General features: G+C 54.5%; 2 protein-coding genes across 3 annotated transcripts; one reads left to right on the forward strand and one right to left on the reverse strand.

Annotated features, from left to right (window-relative positions):
* Positions 1-388: 388 nt before the first annotated feature.
* Positions 389-5792, reverse strand: KCNA7 (potassium voltage-gated channel subfamily A member 7). Its single transcript, XM_074219756.1, has 2 exons — positions 5185-5792; positions 389-4173 (listed from the first exon to the last, which is right to left on the reverse strand). Exons 1-2 carry the CDS (start codon positions 5719-5721, stop codon positions 3376-3378), a joined length of 1335 nt encoding a protein of 444 aa, XP_074075857.1. The 5' UTR covers positions 5722-5792; the 3' UTR covers positions 389-3375.
* A 6434-nt stretch (positions 5793-12226) lies between these two features.
* On the forward strand, positions 12227-20695 carry SNRNP70 (small nuclear ribonucleoprotein U1 subunit 70). 2 transcript variants are annotated; one of them, XM_074219757.1, is made up of 10 exons: positions 12227-12547; positions 13055-13220; positions 14390-14452; positions 14885-14939; positions 15101-15165; positions 15369-15431; positions 15521-15602; positions 18692-18793; positions 18911-18997; positions 19122-20695. In XM_074219757.1, the coding sequence occupies exons 2-10, from the start codon at positions 13074-13076 to the stop codon at positions 19772-19774; spliced, it is 1317 nt and encodes a 438-aa protein (XP_074075858.1). In that variant the 5' UTR covers positions 12227-12547; positions 13055-13073; the 3' UTR covers positions 19775-20695. The 2 variants fall into 2 exon arrangements, with proteins under 2 accessions (XP_074075858.1, XP_074075859.1); XM_074219758.1 differs by having other exon boundaries at positions 12230-12547; positions 18911-18998; positions 19138-20695.
* The last annotated feature ends 229 nt before the right edge of the window (positions 20696-20924 follow it).

A 20924-nucleotide genomic window follows, 5' to 3' on the forward strand; every position in this document is an offset into this window, starting at 1 on the left:
CGGGACAGGGGGCGGGCGCTGGGCGGCTCCTCCCGCCCGGGCGGGGCCGCCGACCCCGCCCCCACCGTCCACCTTGGCCGCTCCGAGAGGAGAATCCGGCCTCCCGCCTCCCGCCCCTCCCCCCTTCTTGGACCCAGGCGTCCTGGCCCAGCTTCCTCCTCTCCTGTGCCAGGGATGTGTCAGTGGGGGCAGTTCGTCCCCCCCCCCCCATTTCGGGCCTTTCCCAGAGGGAGACACAAACCAGGCGCCCCGGGAAAGATAAGGGTCTAGACAGAGACAGAAGTGGGGAGACAGGAGCCCCATTTCCCTGGCCAGGCCCCAGCCCCAGGGTCAGCCTCCCCCAGGGCCCCAAGCTCTGGGAAACGCGGAGGGAGGGCAACAGGGAGAATGTGAGTGGGCTACACAGAAACAGAGCCACAGCGAGCCGGGGAGCTTCAATTCAGTCAGTGTTTATTGAGGGCCAGCTTGGGGAGCCGGCCTCTGGGGATGTGGTGGCGGGTGCCTGTCCTCAAGGGACTTGCAGTCCTGGGGAGGAGGGCAAGAGATGTCATTGTGCACAGATAAGAGACCCAGACACACACAGAGATGAGGACGAGACACAACAGAGAGACAGAGAGAGATGGAGGGAGGGACACCAGAGACCCAGAAGGCTGGGGACTCCTTTCCTCCCTTCCCCCCTCCGGCTATTTTTAGGTGCCAGACATCGGATACCCTGGCCTGGGGGCCATCCCAGCCCTAAATTTAGGCCCAGTGCAGGCGACTGGGTGTCCCCAGGTTGTGATTCTCTGCCCCCCCCCCCCAGTCTGGGTCCCCCTTCCTCTGCTCAGCTGAGGATCACGCCAATACAGGGGAGGCTAAGGCTGTTTATTTAGAGGATTGGGTTCATCCCAGCCCCAGCCCACTCACGCCCACTGTTCTTGCTCCAAGTTAATGCCTCCGTGACTTCTCCCCCAACCCTAACCTTAGTTTGTCTACTCTGTCCCAGTACCTGAAGAAGGGAACTTGGGAAAGCATCTCTGCTTGTCCCCGATTTTTTTTTCTGAGTCTCTCTGTCTGTCTGTCTGTGTATCTCTGTGTATCTCTCTCCCTCTCCCTCACAATCTGTATCTCTCTCTGTCTGCCTCCTTCTACCTATGGGCCTTTCCTGTCATCTCCTCTCTACCTCCCATCATTGTTCCTGGCCGGGCTCAGGATCAGCGTACTGTCAATACCAAGATGCATGAGTCACTTGGATGGAAGACTGGGAAGCTCTTTGCCTGGGGGAGGGGGCAGCTAAGGGTTAGAATAGCTGAGGAGGAGGTAAAAGGGGTGAGAAAAGGGGGACCCACAGTTTGGAATCTAAAAGACTCAGACACAAGTTCACAACAACTTACTAATCAACTCAGCAATGCCATTCAGCCAGCACCATCCAGAAAAGTGATACACACCCCAACAGACCCCATCCACACAGCCTAGGCAGCTCATGCGGCAGTCAATTGTGACTTTACACAAACACAACTACATTTACATCCATATTTTTCACAGAGCTGTACAACTGCAATGAAAAGAATAAAGCCACACAACTGAATAGAGAATTAGGGCTCTGGAGAGGGCCATGACCACTATATCACTGAGACCAATAAGGACAGAGAAGAGACTAGTGCATGGGGAAGATGGCCCTAGAACCCAAGCTCTCCTGACACCCAGCCCAAAGGCTTCTTTGTACAACCATACAGTGCTCCCAACTCCTCCAGACTCATCACATACCAACAGGACTCAACCTATCCAGGTTTCGCAAAGCTCAAGACTCAACTCTTTAATCCAATTCAACAAGACCCTCCAGAGATTCCATGAAGCCACCCAACCAATGCAACTCATCCCAATTCAATCCAAGTCATATAGAAGTTTCTTTGCCATTGCTGTGAATGGAGTGGAAGAATGTGGGCAGTGCTAATTGATAGCTCGGTTAGGGAGGTTCAAACACTGATGGCTAGCTGGGGGGGGGGGGGAAGAGTGCTGCTTATGAGACCTATGTCAACCTGGAAGGTCTCTAGTAGAGTGTCCCAAGGATCTCTCCCCAGCCCCATACTCTGTGTATGCATGTGTGTGTGTTTATCAATAATTTTTAGAAGAAAATAAAAGTCTCTCAAATTCCAGATGAAATGAAACTAGGTAAAATAGCTTAACCCATTTGGCCCCACTAAATAATTGAGATTAGAAATCCAGGAATTCTGAATCTGATCTAATAAGATGGAATTTAGCAAGAATAAATTTAAAATTCCACACTTGGGTCAAAAAAAAATCAGCAAGATACAGGATGGAGGAGATATGCTCATGAAGTCATTTTGGTAAATGTTTTGTGGGTCTTGGAGGGACTGCAAATGGAACGAGCTGGCACTGTGATAGCCCCCTATGCTCAGTAGATCTTGGTCTGCATCAGTAAGGGCAAGGTCCAGGATAAGGGAGGTGACAGCCTTGTCCTCTGCCCTACTCCCCCCATCAGAGGAGTCTTATCAAGGAGAAATGTTGAAGCCCATATCAAAGCAAGATGAATTGAAGGGATGAGGACTGTTTCTCATGGAGAAGAGAAGCCTTTGAGCAGACATGAGACAATCTTGAAACACTTGAAAAACTCTTAAAGACTTACATTGTCCCCTGAAAGCAGACCTGGGAGTAGTGGGAAGATGGCATGAGAGCTATTCAAAAGTGGAATGGCTTCCTTGTGAGGTAGTATGAGTTCCCCACCTCTCAAAATCTCCAAGAAGAGGATGGATGAATGCTTTTTTTTTCTTTGGATGACAGAGGAAATTTCTGCTCAGATACAAGGTAGACAAGATGCTTTCTGAGGTCTCCTTAAGTTCTGAAGTTGGACGATAACCCAACTCAACCCCACATAATTCCAAGGCTCTCAGAAACATACAAGACAAGAACCAAAAGCCAGTCAGAGCCTGAGAAAACCCAACAGAACCACGAGCTCCTGGTTCTCAGAGAACTCATGCCATGCAAAAAAAGCACAAGGTCCCAGACACATATGGGCACATGACCAGAAGCCCATGGGCACACCACCATGTGGCCTCCAAAGATTCACATGATCCAAACACTAAGCCAGCCACAAATCCCTGTCTCCTTAAGATTCACTGGATTCAACATAACTCGATCTATTTCAATCCCATTGCCCCCACAGCTACTCACAGGACTCAATCCCAACTCAAAAGAAACCCATTTGACTTAATAGAATTCAGTGAAATTCATGTCTCCTTCAGACTCCTAGAATTCATGGACCATCACAAAACGATCTTAAAACACTTGCCAGGCTTCCCATGCCACCTAACAACCCAGCTCTAACGCCATCACTCTTGTATCTGCACATTTCTTCCCACTACTGGACTGGACCTCTCACACCTCTGTGACCAAGTGCTTTCCACTGCCCCCAACAAGCCCATTAGCCTTGCCCTCTGGGGTCTCAGGAGGGCAACAGGGCTGTGTAGACACATGCCGATATCTCCCAGTGTCTTCTCCATCTGTTTCCCGGTGGTAGAAATAGCTGAAATTGGAGACAATGACGGGCACGGGCAGGGAGATGGTGAGGACGCCAGCAATGGCACAGAGGGAGCCCACAATCTTGCCACCTATTGTGGTGGGTGCCATGTCCCCATAGCCCACGGTTGTCATGGTCACTACGGCCCACCAGAAAGAGGCAGGGATGCTGGTGAAGCCAGAATCGGGGGGCCCATCGACCTCAGCAAAGTAAACTGCACTGGAGAAGAGGACAACACCGATGAAGAGAAAAAAAATGAGCAGGCCCAGCTCACGCATAGATGCTCTCAGTGTCTGGCCCAGGATCTGCAAGCCCTTGGAGTGGCGGGACAGCTTAAAGATGCGAAATACACGCACCAGGCGGATGACTCTCAGAATGGCCAGGGACATGGCAGGCTGACCCACACCCCGCTGCCGGGCCAGCTCTGTACCCAGGGCCACGAAGTAGGGCAGGATGGCCACAAAGTCAATTAGGTTCATGACATTCTTGAAGAAGGCTGTCTTGCTTGGACTGGCACCCAGACGCACCAGGAACTCAAAGGAGAACCAGAAGATGCAGAGTGTCTCCACTAGGAAGAAGGGGTCATCGAATGGCAGCCTCGGAAGTGGTGGTAGAGGTGGTGCTGGCTGGGAGCCATTGGACCGCACTGGTGGGAGCTGTGAAAGGGAGCAGGTCAATGAGAAGGTGTCACTGGGGAGTGAATTAGGGCTCTGGGGGAGCCTCTAGTACTAGTGAAGGTCAGGTCTCCGGCTTGCCTACTGGGGGTCCAGACACCTAGATCCCTGGGTTAGTTAGTGTAGACTTGGGGGGAAAATAATGTCAGAGGAACTCAGGAGTTGGTGGTTGAAGGTTAGACACCAGGGTTGGAAGGCTACTGAAGAAATGAACTGAGTCTGCATTGGGAACATTTCCAAAGGGTTTCAAGGACTTCCCCCACAGGAACAAGGCAAATTTTGTTCCCCCACCTCCCCCACTTGGAGACTGAGGATGGAGACACTGGGTCTCTGTGCCTCTTTCACTGTCTCTGACTGAGAAGGGCAGAGAATTCTCCCCCCCGCCCATGTTTCTGACCCCATTAGGCTGCATCCTAGCTGCCCTGAGCTCTGTCTCACACTCTGAACCAGGTCTCTTTGTCTCAGAGCTCTCCAAAGCCTTTTACATCCCTTTGGCCCTGGCCCCCTTTGACTTTTTCAAGTCCCTTCTGTTTACCCCAGACTTTCTCAAATTCCTTCTGTTCACCCCCAACTTTCTCAACCCCTCCTGACCCCCCCCAACTTTTAACTCCCCAGGTCCCTTCTCTCCACCGTTCTCCAATTCCTTTTGTCCTCTGCCCCCTCCCCCCTTCCACTTTTCCCAGCCTGGTCTGATCTCCTCTGATTCTCTGCACCCCCCCCACCTTCCTCTATTTTCTCCTTGCTATCTTTCTCCCCACTTCTGCCTGCTCTCGGTGCCCTGTCCTCCCTCTACCTCCTCCCAGCCTCTACCCCCTGCCCCATTCTGACCTTCTCCAGTCCCCTCTGTCATTTCTCAGCCTCATCGTCCACTCGCTTCCCCTCTCCTCCTCCGAGCCAGTCCCCCAGCCCCTTGTGGTCCTCTCGGTTCTCCCGGCCACCACCCCCGGGTGCCCTGGCTCACCTCCCTCCCTCGCCCCCCGACCCCCAGCTCACCGGCCCCGGGCCGCCCCCGGGCTGGCCATCGCGCTCGTCTCGGAAGTCGGGGAGGGTCTCCAGGCAGAAGATCACGATGGAGACGAGGATGACGAGCACCGAGACGATGGCCACGATGCGGGCCGCGGCCGAGCTCTCGGGAAACTCGAAGAGCAGCCAGAGCTGGCGCGCGAAGGGCCGCCGGGGCAGCCGGCGCTCGGGCTCGGCCGCGAAGCCCTCGTCCTCGCGGAGTTTGGCGAGGGCCTCGGCGCCCAGCTCGTAGAAGGCCACCTCGTCCAGGAAGACGTCCAGGGGGACGTGCGCCGGCCGCCGCAGGCGCCCGCCCGACTGGTAGTAGTGGAGGATGGCGTCGAAGCTGGGCCGGTGGCGGTCCAGGAAGAATTCGCCGCGGGCCGGGTCGTAGAAGGCGCGCCGCCGGCCAGGGTCGCCCAGCAGCGTGTCCGGGTAGCGGCCCAGGGTCCGAGCGCGCGTCTCGAAGCGCAGCCCGGCCACGTTGAGCACCAGGCGCTCGCAGCAGCCGCACGGGTCGGCCTCCATGGCCCCCGAGGGCTGGCCGGCCAGCCGGGGAACGCGCAGAGGACGGGCGCCGACGCCGCGGCCAGCCAGCCCGGTGTCCGATTCCCCGCGCCGGTATAAATAGACACGGCAGGCCCCGCGGCCCGAGGGGTGGGGGCAGCTGGCCCGGGGCTGGGGGCGACCCGGGGCGCCCTCTGCTGGGAGGGGGGGACCTCCCGCCGCCCCCTGGCCGCCTCTCGGCCGGACCGGCTTCCTCGCCTCTTCAGCTCAGTCCAGCGCCGTCTCGCGTCCTCCCCGACCTGTCCGAAGCAGCCCGAGTCCCTGGGGCTGCAGGCTCAGGTCTGCTGCCACTCCCCGCCATCGCTTGTTTCCTGGCTCGAGGGTCTGTCTTTTTCCCCCCTGGTCTCTGAGTGAGTCTGGAACTCCAATTTTCTCGGTCTTTCTGTCCTTTCCGATTGCACTTCTCTTGGGTCCTTCCGTCTCTCTCTCCCAGGCTCTCTGGATGCTTTTGCCCTTCCTGAGGTCTCCATCACTTCAAAGGCGGAAGTCTACGTTACTCTTTAAGAAAAGTGTCTATCTCTCCCTGGGTTTGTCTGTCACCGAGTGCCAGCCCCCCCCCCCCCCGGGTCTTTCTGTCTCTTTCTGTCACTCCGACTGCCTTCTGGATCGATCTGTCAGTCTGTGGTTTTGTCCATAACCTCTCTGGATCTCTCCTGTTCAGACCCCAAGTCTCCAGATGCCCGGATCTCAAGCTCCCCCTTCCCTTATGGCCCTCCCTGAAATGCCGTCCCTACCACTTCAGCTCTATCCTCCCAGGGGTCTAGGATGCTCTTTTCTCCTGTCATCACGCCTTCAGGTTAATCCGCTTCCAGTTTTCTGATTCCTTATGGGCCCCTTTCCCTTTCCTTTCCCTCCCCCTAGCCCCAGTCACACTTCACAATCCAGTAATCCCGGTCCTCTCCCCACTCCAGACCTGTCCTCCGTGGGGGGAGTGTAGTCCCTCCCCATTTCTGATTCCTGGCTTCCCTGACATCCTTCAAGTATCAGCTAAAATCTTCCCTGGCGCAGGTAGCCTTTCCCTGCCTTTCTTAGTCTTGGTGTCTTCCCTTAAAGATGACTCCCAATTCATCTTATAGATACCTGTTTATATAGAGTTGTTCCCAAGGTCAGTGTCTCATCTACTCGAAAGCAGGGGCTCACCTTTCCTTGTAGCCTTCTGCTTGGGACACAGTAGGCGCTGCATAAATACTAGCTGACAGACGGGGAAGACACTGAATCCTGAACCATGGATCCTTCTGTTGCTTCCTATCTCTCCCCAATCCTGAGCCATTCCAAGCCCGGATCTTCTCCAATTCCACCACCCTTGCTCTGTTCCCATTTTCCTCCCAGATCTCATCCTTACAGTTGACCAGTTCATGTCTTCATGTCTACTCTTGAATACCTTGGTGCCTGATCTTTTTGTAGCTCATCCCTTGACAAACCCTATCTGTGGATTGCCTCCACTTCATCTCCACTACTCCAATGTAGAGAGGGAAGAGACCACCATGGTGCTGCCTGCATCTGCTGTCCATACATAATTTATGTATCTCCACGGGTAGACCTATCTTTTTGTGGGTCTCTCTCTCTCTCTCTCTCTCTCTCTCTCTCTCTCTCTCTCTCTCTCTGTCTCTCTCTCTCTCTCTCTGTCTCTCTGTCTCTCTCTCCTCTCTGTCTCTCTCTCCCCCTCCTCTCTCTCTCTCTCTCTCTCTCTCTCCTCTCTCTCTAGCTCCCTCCCTCCTATTTCCTCTTTTCTCCTTCCTCTTCTTTCTTCTACTTCTCTCTTTCTTCTTCCTTCTCCTCCCCTTTTCTCTTCTACTTCCTACTTTTTTTCTTTTCTTCCTTCTCCTCCTCTTCTTTTTCTTTTTCTTCTACTTCTTTTTCCTTCTCTCGTACCTTCTCCTCTTCTCTTCTCTTTCCCTCCCTTTTTCTCACCCTGGGTTTGTATATATGATTTGCAAACACTCTTTCTGGATCGATTTTTTTTGACCACTCTAGATCTATTTGCCATGCTCAAGAGTCTTAATTGCCTCCTTCTCTGAGACTATCTTTAATGTGCAGAATGTATTTCGTTCTATAGGCATATCCCTGTCATTTTCTGGTTCTGTCTGCTTGTCCCTTTTTGGGTCTCTCTGATTCTTAGTTTTTCCTGGGTACAATTTTCCAGGTCCTCTTTCTGTCTTTGGCTGCCTCTCTGAGCCTAACTGTTTGTCCTTGTTTGGATATGTCTTTGCCTGTCTCTCTGGTTCTATATGGTTATTATTTTTTTTTCAGCCTGATGTCTGCTGTTTTCTGTCTCTCTGGATCTGTCTCTTGGTCTCTGCCTGATCTTGTGCCTCTCTGAAATTTTCCATCTTTATCAGAGACTTCTAGCTAGGTGGTGCAGTATTAGGTCTAGAGTTAGGCAGACCCGAGCTCAAATCCAATTCGTCCCTGGGGAAGTAATTTAATCCCTGACTTTCTCAGTTTCTTCAGCTACAAAGTGGAGATAACAATAGTATTTATCCTCCCAGATTTTTTGAGGATCAAGTGCTATTATTGTAAAGTGCTTACAAAGTGCCTGGTACACAAGAGATGTTTAATTCTTATTTCTTTCTTCCTTCCTTTCTTCCTCCCTCCCTCTTTCTCTCCCTTCCTTTTCCCCTCCCCTCCTTCCCTCCTTTCTTTCTTCGCCCTTCCTCCCTCTTGTCCTTCCTTTCTCCCTCCTTTCCTTCCCCCTCCCTCTCTGTCTTCCGTTCCTCCTTCCTCCTCCCTCTCTCCCTTCCTTTCCCTCCCTCCCTCCTCCCTCCCTATCTTCCTCCTTCCCTCCCTCCCTCTTTCCCTTCCTTCCTTCCTCCCTCCTTTCCTTTCCTTTCCTTTCCTTTCCTTTCCTTTCCTTTCCTTTCCTTTCCTTTCCTTCCTTCCTTCCTTCCTTCCTTCCTTCCTTCCTTCCTTCCTTCCTTCCTTCCTTCCTTCCTTCCTTCCTTCTTCCCTTCCTCCCTTCCCCCCACCCCTTCCTTGTCCCTGTGTCTGTCTACCTATCCTTTACTGGATATTAGGTTTAGTTCTGGATATCATGGTTTAACAAGGCTATGGATAGGCTGGAGAGGGTATAGAGGGTAACTGGGACTGTTGAGTGGATATATATTGAGTCCAATGTAAGCATTGGTCAAAGAAATTCAGGATGTTGAACCCAGAGGAGATTCCGCTGGCACATGGTGTTTGCATCACTCTTCAAATGTGAGTTCTCCAACAAGGACTGGACTTATGTTGCTTGATCTTTGAGAAACAATGGGTAAAAATTTCAAAGATGCAAATTTTAACTTAACATCAGGAAAGCCATCCCAACAGTTTGAATCATACAGAAATAGAATAGGCAGCTTTATGAAGGCTCCAGGAACCTTATGGAGATTCATCAGATGCTTTCCTAATCCAAAGGAATGGACCTTTACTCAAATATTATCTTCCTGAATGTCTCTACAATGTTTTGATATTGCTAATCAGTCCCCTGACCCTGCTCTAACCTGCTGCTCCTACCTAAAGTCTCCTCAGTTTATTTTGCTGGATCCTCATTCATGAAATAGCCACTTGTCTCCCACAGGACTCTGTCCTAGGTTCTCTTCTCTTCTAGATGGTGCAGTAGATAGAGTGCTGGCCTTGGGATCAGAAGGATGGGAGTTTGAATCCAACCCCTGACACTTACTAGCTATGTGACCTTGGGCAAGTCCCTTAACTCTGATTGCCTCACATCTAGGGTCATCTCCAGTCATCCTGATTCATACCTGGCCACTGGACCTAGGTGACTCTGGGAAGTGGAGCTGGTGACTTAGCACAGCACCCTTCCACTCAAATTCAATTCATATGCTTGTCATGGCACCACCTCCCTGATGTAGTGGTTTTCTTCAAGAATGAAGGACAAACACTATACTATTCCACTTGGAGACTTCATCAGATCTCACAGATTCAATCATCTTCATGCTGATAATTTTCAAGTTGACTTATTCAAGTCCTATTCCTATGTCCTTATTCAGACCTCCACTCTCCCAATTTCAACTGCCAATTGGACATCTCAAAACAGAAGTCTTGGAGTCATCTTAAACACATGTCCAAAATGGAATTCATTAGTTCTCTCAATCTTTTCCTCTTCCTAACTTCTCTAGGCACCACCATCCTCCCAATCATCCAAATTTTCAACTTCAATGTCATTCTCAATTCCTCAATCTTTTTTTTTTAGGTTTTTGGCAATTCCTCAATCTTAATATGTGCTCCCCAATACCTTCATATTTTATCTCTTTAGTATGTACATGCTTCCTTTCCATTTAATAGAGCCACAGGCCCTCAGTCCTTTAAATATAGATTCTTTTTATTAACTTAGTATTTTATTTTCCCCCAATTACATCTAATTTTTTAAAACATGTTTTAAAAATTTGAATTTCAATTTTTTCTCCTCTCATCCCATTGAGAACCAAAGCAATTTGATATGTTATGGGAAACATATTGCTATGTAAGTCATTTGTGGAAGAATACGCAGAGCAAAACAAAAGAAAAATAAAGGAAAAGTATCTTTGTTCTGCAGCCAGATTCCATCAGTTCTTTTTCCAGAGTGGTTAGCATTTTCCATCATCAGTCCTTTAAAATTATCTGGGATCATTTTGTTACTGAGAATAGCTAAGGCATTCACAGTTAATCATCATTCGATATTGTTGTAACTGTACAATTTTCTCCTGGTTCTGCTCATTTCATTTTGCTTCTGTTCATCTTTTCTGAGCATCTTTTTCATCATTTCATATAGTACAATAGTATTCTATTCAGTCATTCCCCAATTGATGTGTATCTCCTCAGTGTTCAATTCCTTGCCAACACTAAAGGAACAGCTATTCATATTTTATATCTGGACTTCGAAATAGCCTGCTGGCTGGTCTGTTTGCTTCAAAATCTCTTCCCCCTCCAGTCCTAAAAAGAAGTCTGATTGTACTCCTTGCCTTCTACATAAATTCTGTGGTTTGCTATTATCCCTTGGATCAAATATACAATCTTCTGGTTCATTTAAAGCCTCTCAGAAGCACCACCTCCCATCCTCCATGCAGAGACACCAGCCTCCCTGCTGCATTCTAATAAGACACTAACACCCCCCACCCCAGACTTTGGACATTGTCATTGACTCCCCTTCATTCTTGCCTCCGCAAGAAGCCTTCCTATTCCCTCTTAATTCTGTTGTCTGTCTCAGGTTTATATTCTATGGAGACTGTACATACTTGCATGTTTTCTCCCCCCTTTAGACAGTGAGATCCTGGATAGGGACTTTTTAAAAAACCTTTCTGTCCACAGCTTTTAACTGTGTCTGGCTCAGGGTAGGTGAAGCTGGGTGTGGTCTTAGTGACTGGAGTCCATCCTTAGGGACCTGAGTTCCAATGGAACCTCAATTACTTAGTAGCCATGTGACCCTGGGTGAGTCACTTCACCCTGTTTGCCTCAGTTTCCTCATCTGTAAGATGAACTGGAGAAGTGAGTGGCCAACTGCTCCAGTGTCTTTGCCACGAAAACCCCAAAATGGATCCTGAAGGATTGGACGGGAATGCAAAACGCCAGAACACCCCCCCGCCCCAGCACGGCAAGCCTCGGCAGATATTGACTGAGCGACCCCGACACATTTAATTTGCCAGGATCTTGGTTTCCTAGTCTGTAAAACTGGGACAAAAGGTCCCCTTGCAGAATGGCGCTGACGGAGTAAGTTATTTCGTGTCAAGTGCTTTCCAAATGATAGTGTCACAATACAAGTGCGGCGCTGGGCCTGGTGTCCGGGTGGGCTGGGCCTGCCCCGCCTCCGCCATCCCTGGACACTCTGAGGAGGAGCCCGCGTTCCGGGGGGCCCCGGCGGCCTTGGGTAGAGGACGCCCGGGCCTGATTCCTACTTGCGTCTGGCTTTAACTTGAAAATAAAGATCTCTGTGTAAAAAGTACAAAAGAGCAAAGGTGCTGTTTTTGTCTCCTTCAATCTTCCCAGTGTGAAGGACGGGGCCATCCCGCTCCTGGGGCTGGGGGGGCTCTGCGCAGCGGCCCCCTCCCCCCAGGCCGGCCTGGGCTCCCCAAAGCCCCAGAGGAGGGCGCCCCGCGAGGATCCCGTCAGCGCCGCCTCCCCGAGGGGCTCGGCCCCGCCTTCCAGGCCACGTGACGCCACTTGCTCGCTTGCTTTCTTTCTGTAAAGCGGGGCTGGACTGTAATGGTGGAGCGTGTCACGTGGAGAACTCTTTTCGCGGCGGAAGAACACAGATGGATCCGCAGAGAGGTGTGATTCGACAGGCTCGCGGAAGGCGGCGGTTGATCGAGCACGAAAGGGGGCGGAGAAAGAAGTAGGCGCGTGCGTCCTGACAACATCGGCTAGGACCGGGAAGCGAAAGGGCGAGCGGAGGGCGATCGACGCCTGCGCACTGAGGTCTTCGCGGAAGGCCCGCCCCCGGCTGGGCTCTGCGCGTGCGCAGTGATTCGCAGGCGCGCAGGGATTTCGGCGCGGCCCCACCTCCCGGCGGCCCGCGCTCGCCCCGAGCTCTCGCGAGACCCGCCTTCCTGGGTCGGTGCGCCTCTCGCCGCCTGGCCGCGCGGGTGCCCGTGGGAGCCGAGACCGCTCGGACGGACCGAGTGGCTGAGTGACGGAGCGAGCGCCCCGGAGCCGACCGCTCCGCCGGCCCCGCCGCCGCCCCCGGCCTCGGCCCCGGCGCGCCACGAGGCCCCCGAGCTCCGGAAGGACGACGACGAGCCGCCGCTGCCGCTCCCGTTGCCGCCGCCCGCCCCGGGAGCCCCGCCCGGCCGAGGGGGCCGCCGCCGCCGCGCGGCCGGTGAGTGCCGGGGCCCCTCCGGCCCGGCCCGGGCCTCCGCCGGCTACCCACAAGCCCCTGCGCCCTCCCGCCGGCCCCCGCTGCTACCCACAAGCCCCTGCGCCCGCCGGTGCCCCCTCCCTTTACCCACAACCCCCTGCGGCCGCGGGGACCCCGCTTCTCCCCATACCCCCCCCCCCGGCCCGCCGGTAGGACGCCGCCGCCTCCTTTACCCACAATCCCCTCCCCGGGACCCTCTCCCTGCCTGCCCCGGGACCCTCCTCCTTCACCCACAGTGCTTTGCGCCCGGGGCCCCCCATCACCCACAGCTCCGGGCCGCCCCCTCCCTCAGCCCCAGCCCCAGCCCGGGGGCTCCCACCCCGTACCGTTGCCCCCCTCCCCTTTACAGCCCCCACCCACCTCTGGCCTTGAGACCCCCCCCCCCAGGGCACGGTGTGTGCAGGGGGGAGACCCAGGGGCTGCCTCGGCCCCCTCAGGCCCGTGACTGGCTTCTCCTCCGCCCCGCAGACCCTGCACATCCGGCATCATGACGCAGTTCTTGCCTCCCAATCTCCTGGCCCTCTTTGCCCCCAGAGACCCCATCCCATACCTACCCCCCCTGGAAAAGCTGCCCCATGAGAAACACCACAATCAGCCGTATTGTGGCATTGCCCCCTACATCCGGGAGTTTGAGGTGAGTGACCCCCCCAGGAGAAGTGGAAGAAAGGGTCTTATCTTGGGATGGGGCAGGGGGAGAGGGTTGGACTTGTGCCTGACCCTGTGCTATGGCCGGAGGGGCTGTGGAGGGGCAGGGCCCTGGGGGTGGGGAGCAGAGAGCCTTTATGAAGGGTAGACCACCCAACCCACAAGCCGTGGGGAACCTGCCTGCCCTGTCGTGGGTAGAGTGCCCTCGAATCTGCTGATGGCAAGAGGGCTTCTTTAAATGGATAACGGACCATTGGATGGCTGAGTTGACAACCAAAAAAACACTTTGATAAGTTTAAATAGCACAGTGACTGAAATAAGATGAATTGTTATGAGGACCAGTCGCAGGTCTTCACTTGGCTTTCAAGCCACCAGCTGGGAGGGAAGTATTCTTGTGGAAAACACCACTTCCAGGGATTTTGAGAGGTGCCCCCCCTCCATACAGGGTGGGTGTCACTGTGGCTTGGTGGCCGAGTCTCGGGTGCAGATCAGTCTGCAGCACTCTGCTTCTGGACCCCCTTTCAGTTTTGGAAGGGTCCCTGGGAAGGTTCCCTGAGTTTGTGATCAGGAGCATGTTTTCCTTTGAGAAGTGAAGATCCAAGAATGAGTGGGTTTCTTCAGGCATGTGCAGGACTCCTTCAAGGCAGAAGGGAGTATGTTGTTGGTGCTAATAGCACAGAATCCAGAGCATTGGGTCAGAGCAAGAGAGAGGCCTCTGGAGACCAAATGGCCCCTTGGGGGCTGTCATCGTGGGCATCCCTTTCACCAAGCTCCTTTTTAATCATAAACTTTGCCAGGATTTCAAACACTGGCATCTGCACAGCATTTTATACAACGTATCTCATTTGATCCTCGCAACAACTCAGGGAGGTGGGTGATGAAAGGCTAAGTGACTTGCCCAAGGTCACACGGCTAGTGGCTGATGCCAGATGAATTCAAGTCTTCTTGACTCCAGGTTTTGCACTCTCTCCACTGTGATGCCCAGTGACCCAGATAGAATGTCAAAGCTGGCAGGAACCTTAGAATTCTAGTCTGATGAAGACTCTGCTCCACAGCTGAGCAAATGAACCAACGGGGGAAGGGAATTGGTCGGGACCAAGCTGTGGTGTCTCCATTTAGTCCTGCCTGCTACCTCTTAACCCCTTTTGTTGTCCTCAGGACCCCCGTGATGCCCCTCCTCCAACCCGAGCAGAGACGAGGGAGGAGCGGATGGAAAGAAAGGTATCTGCCTGTTTGGAACTGGTGGCTAGCAGAAATTGGACATGAAGGAAGGAAGGAAGGAAATAATGAGAGTTATTCTTCAAGGAGTTGTGGGGTCAGCAGAGAAAGGTGGGGTCAGTGAGGGGGTCAGTCTTGGAGCCTTGGGAGCCAACTGAACAAGACCATAGAGGAAGAAGGTCTGTGTAGAGGGGCTAGGGAGATGTCCACGTCCGCTGGAGGATGGAGGCTCAGACCAGGTCTCGGAACCTTGAGCTTCTGGAACCTTTGGGGTCAAGAGAAGAACTTTAGATGAGGGAAGGAGAAACAAGGGTCTGGAGGCTGGTGGGGGACGGGGACCTAGGCAAAGTTGTGTCCCTAGGAAGAAGAGTGGGAGAAAGTTGGGGGTGGGAGGCCGGCTCTCCTCCACATCTGATTCTCTTTCCCTTCCTACAGAGGCGGGAAAAGATAGAGCGGCGACAGCAAGAGGTGGAGACAGAACTGAAAATGTGTAAGTCTGCAATCCCTGCGCCCCCCCCCCCCCCCATACCCCAACACAGCAGCATCCAGCTGCTTATGAGTCCTTGGGCTGCGTTGAGCCATTTCCTAAGCTCCTGTGCCCAAGCACAGCCCTGGCTCAGGCTCTAATGCTCTTTCTTTCTTGCCTCACAGGGGACCCTCACAATGACCCCAATGCTCAGGGCGATGCTTTCAAAACTCTGTTTGTGGCCCGAGTGGTGAGTGTGACCTCTCCTCCTTAGGGGCAGGTGGGTGGGTGGTGGGCTGGGCAGGAGTCCCTGGGACCTGAGATGAGCCTGGTGGTGGACCTCAACGTGCTGTACAACCGCTGTGTCTTGTTCCTCTTCTGAGAGTCAGGGGAGTGTGGGCAGAAAAGTCCCTCCTCCCCTGACCGGGTGGCCTAACTGCCTATCTCCCGTAGAACTATGACACGACAGAATCGAAGCTCCGCAGAGAGTTTGAGGTGTATGGCCCCATCAAGCGGGTGAGTGGCTTATGTCTGGGTGCTGGGGAGCAGGGCCCCTGGGCTACTCCCAGGAGAGAGCTGACCCGGGGTCCCCTGGGTGTGTGCAGATCCACATGGTCTACAGCAAGCGATCGGGGAAGCCGCGGGGCTACGCCTTCATCGAGTACGAGCATGAACGAGACATGCACTGTGAGTGTCTCCCTCCTCGTCATTTCCCTCCCGTCCCTGCCCTTCGTACCCCCCCTCACTTCCTCACATCAACACTCATTCCTTATTTTTCCTCTGTCTCTTATATATCTTTTTTTATATATATTTTTAAAAAACCAAAACTCCCCTCAACGTGTGTGTGTGTGAGCCCGGGGGGCCGGGAGAGGTAAGTGCCACACGTTGACTCTCAGGGGGATGGAGGTAGCCCGGTGGTGGGGCTGGGTAAAGGTTGAAGGGGAAGGGAGGGAAGGGGGCTCGACTGGAGGGGGCCAGAGGGGCTTTGAGGGCCGGGCTTGGATTCTTGGTCAGCCTCGCCTTCTCTGCCTCATCTCCCCGTAGCTTTGGCGGGGAGCCCTCGGTCGGTTGTCACCCCTCCTCTCCCTCCCTCTCCCTCCTTCCCACCCCCTCCCCTGACCCCCAGCAGGGATACCTTGGGTGGGTGGGGGCCATGCTCAGTGGCCGTGTCTGTGGTTTTTGTCTGTGTCTCCTCGATTTCGGCCTGACGTGGTTTAAAAGCCCCCAAATGGAGATTTGTCCTGTGCAAAGTGAGAGCTGGGTGGGGGTGGCGGTGAGGGGGGTGTGGCGTGTGGAGGGGCCGGCGTATTAATTGTATGTTCTTATTATTGTCACTGCAGCCACCACGCAGCTGGCTTGCAGCTGATGCTAACGCTCCCCTTACAACATCTCATTTTATGGTTGGTATAAGGGTTTGTATCATGGGTAAGATCACTCGCCACAGCACACCAGCCTAGTTTAGCCAGGCAGCTTAGGAGCAGAAAGTTCCCCTCCCTGGCCCCATCCTCTGACCCCATTCCCCAGCCCCCCCGAACTCCTGGCCCCACTCCCCCCTCTCCCTGGCCTCCAGGTGCCCAATTGCTGGGCAGGGGCAGAGGAGGCTGGAGGAGGGGGGGCGGGAAAAAGGCAGACTTCCCATGGAAGGGCCTTGGGGGAAGGGCTTCCTCACCCTTCCCCTCCCTCTGTCATCCTCTCCAGGCTCCTGCCCTGCCTCTCTAGAGGTCAGGAGGCAGGGTGAGCCCGGGCAGCGTTTCTAGGCCATCTCTCCTGCTAGGGGCTGGGCCCCTGCCCACCCCACAGGGTCTAGAGATGCTGTTTTCAGGGGTGGTGGGAATGGAAGTCTGGGAGAGAGGCAGGCTCCTGCCCCCTCCCTGCCCAGGAAGAAGAGAGCTCATGGGTCTAGGGAGCTTCTTAGGGGGTACAGGCTGAGCTTCCCTTGCTGTCCTCCCTCCTGGGCCTTGGGTGCCTAGCTTTCTGCCCTTGCACAGAGTTGGGGGGGAGGCCAATAGGTTAGTTGTGTTGTGACCTTCACTCAAATGCTGCCCCTTTGTGGAGTTTGAGACAGAGAGAGAGAGAGAAAGAGGCGGAGGAAGCGGCCTAGATACACATCACACTTTGTTTTCGCTATCTCCCCTGGTCGGGGGTTTTCTGGGTTCTTGTGCGCTGAGCTAGCCTTGGGTCCTTGGGGCTTTTGAGGAGAGGGGGTCCTGAGTTTGTCCTATCCCCCCCCCCCCGGCAGGGGCCAGGGGCCAAATGTCCCTTTGTTGCCCTCCAGAGCTATGGGAACCACTGACTAGATCCTCCCCCTCCCCTCTTCCCTAGCATCATAGTTGGGGGGGGGGGCAAAGAACTAATCATCTGTGTAGGAGACAGGGTGCCTGGTTTTGTGGTGACTTGGGGGTAGTCAGGACTGGGCACATTTTTTGAGGCCCAGTCTCCAGGCTTTTGGCCATGGACGACTCTGTATGATTCCCCCTACTCCCCTCAGAAACTCTCCTCTCTAGCAGGTCTCCTCAGGGCCAGCCCTGCCTCCCCCTGTCTCCAGGTGGTGTGAGGCGCTTGGCATTCTGCTTCTCTGCCCCCCCCCTCCCACCCCCGTAGCATAGCTGCCCTGGTGGGCGGGGGGTGGCAAGGGGGGACCATGCGCGCGCTAAGGGTGCAGGTAAGCATGGGGGCTCCAGGTAAGATGCCCTGTGTCCCCCCCCCGGGAAGCCTCCTCCTCGCCAGGCCCCTCAGGAGGACCGAGCCCCCCCCATCCCGCTCGGTTTGGTCGGACACTCGCAAAGCCGGCATTGGTAAATTTCACCTTTTCTCTTCCTCTGTTGTTATTTTTGGGGGTGGGGGGTGAGGGAGGGGTAGGGAAGCTAGTTGGGGGGGTGGAGGGCTGGCTGGTCAGGGAGGGATGAGAATGGGGCGCCTCAGGGCCGCCCTCTCCCCCAGGCCCCCTGCAGCAGCAGATGCCCGCTCACGGGGGAGCCATGAGGTTTGGGAGCCAGAACCCTGGTTCCTTGTTGGGGGGGGGGGGGCTTGTTGAGAGGCTTGAGGGCCACCAGGTAAGGTAGGGTGGAATCGCCTCCATCGCACGTCTTCTCCCACCTCCCATCTGTGAGGGGCCTAGGCTGGGCCCCCCTGGCCCCCAGAGCCCGTAGCTCTCCTCTTTGGCCCCAGCTGCCTTTCCACGCTCGGGACTTCTCCCCTCCTCTTCTCGCTGTCGGCTCTGTTCTCGGTTCCCTCCTGACAGACTGATGGCTGTACCTGGGGGAAAAGGAGGGGCAGGGCTGAGCCGGGCATCTTGCCCTTGCTGCCTGCTTCAGGTTGCATGTCAGGAACCTCTCTGTGTCTTGGGCCAGCCCGGCTGTGGGCCGGCCCCCATCCCGAAGAGACCAGCACTCATTTAATCTTTTTTTTCCTTTGCAGCAGTGTTTCTTGGCAGGGTTGGGAGGGGGCTGCTCCGTCGAGGGGATGGGGAAGATGGGCAGGGGAAGGGGCATCCTTGCCCCTACCTTGGTGAGGATTGGGACTGGGTGGAAGGAAGGGAATCTGATGGAGCAGGCCCTTCCCACCCCACGGATTGGGGGCTGGGTGGATGTAAATGTCCGGCTGTCAAGTTGCCTGGCTCGCTGGTAGGCGGTGTGCAAGGAAGTATGGATGTGTGCGTGGTTGTGCGACTTGGTTGGGGAGGGCAGAAGGGATGGGATACCAGGGTCTCCAGTTTGGTACTGACAGGAGGCTCCCCTCCCCCCGGGGACTCGTCTCTGCCCCCTCCTCTGTTACAGCGGCTTACAAACACGCAGATGGTAAGAAGATCGATGGGAGGCGGGTGCTGGTTGATGTGGAGAGAGGCCGCACAGTGAAGGGCTGGAGGCCCCGCAGGCTTGGTGAGTTTTGGGGGGGGGTCATCAGCATGGGGGGTGGGCCTTTTTCAGAGCTCTCCCTTGAGTTGGGGGGGGGTGGCCTTGGGCCACGTGCTGACCTGTGTGTGCCTCTTGTCTCAGGGGGCGGCCTTGGGGGCACCAGACGAGGGGGGGCTGATGTCAACATTCGCCACTCCGGCCGCGACGACACTTCCCGTTACGATGAGAGGTGAGGGCATTTGAGGGCTGGAGGACCCTGGCTGTCGACTCCTTGTGAGCTTCCAAATATTTGTCTTGGGAGTCCCAGCAAAGGAGCGACCGTTCTTAGGATCATTTCTGCTTTTTCTTTTTTGGCCTTGTCCACCAAGGGACCGGGACAGGGAACGTGAGCGGGAGCGCCGGGAGCGAAGCCGGGAGCGAGATAAGGAACGGGACCGTAGGCGTTCGAGGTCCCGGGACCGGCGACGGCGCTCCAGAAGCCGAGAGAAGGAGGAACGGAGACGCTCACGAGAGAGAAGCAAGGACAAGGACCGTGAACGGAAGCGCCGCAGCAGTCGGAGCCGAGAACGAGCTCGGAGAGAGCGGGAGCGCAAGGAGGAGCCTCGGGGTGGGGAGGGCCCTGAACCTCCGGAGGCCGGCGATGCACCCCCTGATGATGGCCCCCTGGGGGAGCCCGGCCCTGATGGACCTGATGCCCCTGAGGAGAAGGGGAGGGATCGGGATCGAGACCGACGCCGCAGTCACCGGGGTGAGAGGGAACGGCGGCGGGACCGGGATAGAGATCGAGAGCACAAGCGAGGTGATCGCGGCGAAAGGCGGGATGAGGCCCCCCGTGGCGGGGGTGGTGGTGGCGGCAGCGGCGGAGGCGGCGGTGGCAGTGGTGGTCAGGACAACGGGCTCGAAGGGCTCGGGGCTGATGGGCGGGACCTCTATATGGAGGCTGATGCTGGTGATGGCTATCTGGCTCCTGAGAATGGCTACCTGATGGAGCCAGCACCTGAGTGAGCAAGAGAGAGCAGTGACAACCACCCCTCCCCTGCTGAAAAATTTAAACAAAGACCACCACCCCTTTTTCTCCCAATCACGTGAATGTGTCTCTGCCCCATCCCTGTTCCCCCCTCCCCCCAAGGCATCCTCTGTCCAGACCCTTCTGATTACTCAATAAAATGGATTTCCTGCGGAGGCTGCTTGGGTGGTATTTTGGAGGAGCTCTCTTCCCCCGCTGACCCTTGGTCTCAGGAGCTTGGACTTTGACTCAGAAGACTCAGCTTGAAGTCTTCCTGTAGGACCTTAGGTCTTCCAGGCTAATAAAATCGGAAGGATTAGGTGAGACCCTGCCCTCCAAGGTCTCCTCAAGGCTCTGACTTGTTCTGGGGTTCTTCCCCACCCTCCCCCAACAGGATGGTAGGAACTTAGCTTCTTCAAAATAATTCACGTGAAAAGGAAGAGTTTCAAAAAGGGGAAGAGGAGGGGGATGAAGTTGGCAAAGATGATGGTCTTGACTTAGATTCAAGAGATTGTTGCTGAACATTTAGAAAAGGAAGCTGTCGCCTAGAGCCCCTGAAGCTTTGTCCAGAGCAGGGTGTGTCAGACCAGCTTTCTTTAGTAGTTTGTTTTTTGTTTTTGTTTTTTGTTTTGTTTTTTAATTTTTAATAGACTGGCAAGTTGGGAATGCTGTCGATGTAGCTTGGGTATTAGGTAGGAAAACAGAGTGTTTGTCATGGGATATATTCTTGTGACAAGATGGGGAGGCAAGGGCTAGATGATGGTAGTATTAAATCAGTTTAGAAATGGTTTTATAGCAGACCTCAACAAAAGTCACCCGTAGTTTGATGTCAACACAGAAGGTTTCCAGTGTGATGCCCCTGGGATCTGTATGTGGCCTTGTGCTGTTTAATATTTTTTTAAATAAAAAATTTATTGATATGTTTTGTTTTTAACATTGCTTAAATTTCTCCTTGTGTCCCTTATACCTCCCCAACGCTAGAGAGCCATCTCATGCAAAACAGAATGTAAACAATCAACAAAACCTAGCAATACATTAAAGAAACCTGAAGAAACCAAGTGATGCTCCACACCTCATTGCATTGGTGTCTTCTATCTCTGGGGCCTTGCTCGTTCTTGGTAATTTGGCAATATGTGTGTGTTCAACGTT

This window comes from Macrotis lagotis, chromosome 1, assembly GCF_037893015.1.
Source record: "Macrotis lagotis isolate mMagLag1 chromosome 1, bilby.v1.9.chrom.fasta, whole genome shotgun sequence".
Classification (NCBI taxonomy): Eukaryota; Metazoa; Chordata; class Mammalia; order Peramelemorphia; family Peramelidae; genus Macrotis; species Macrotis lagotis.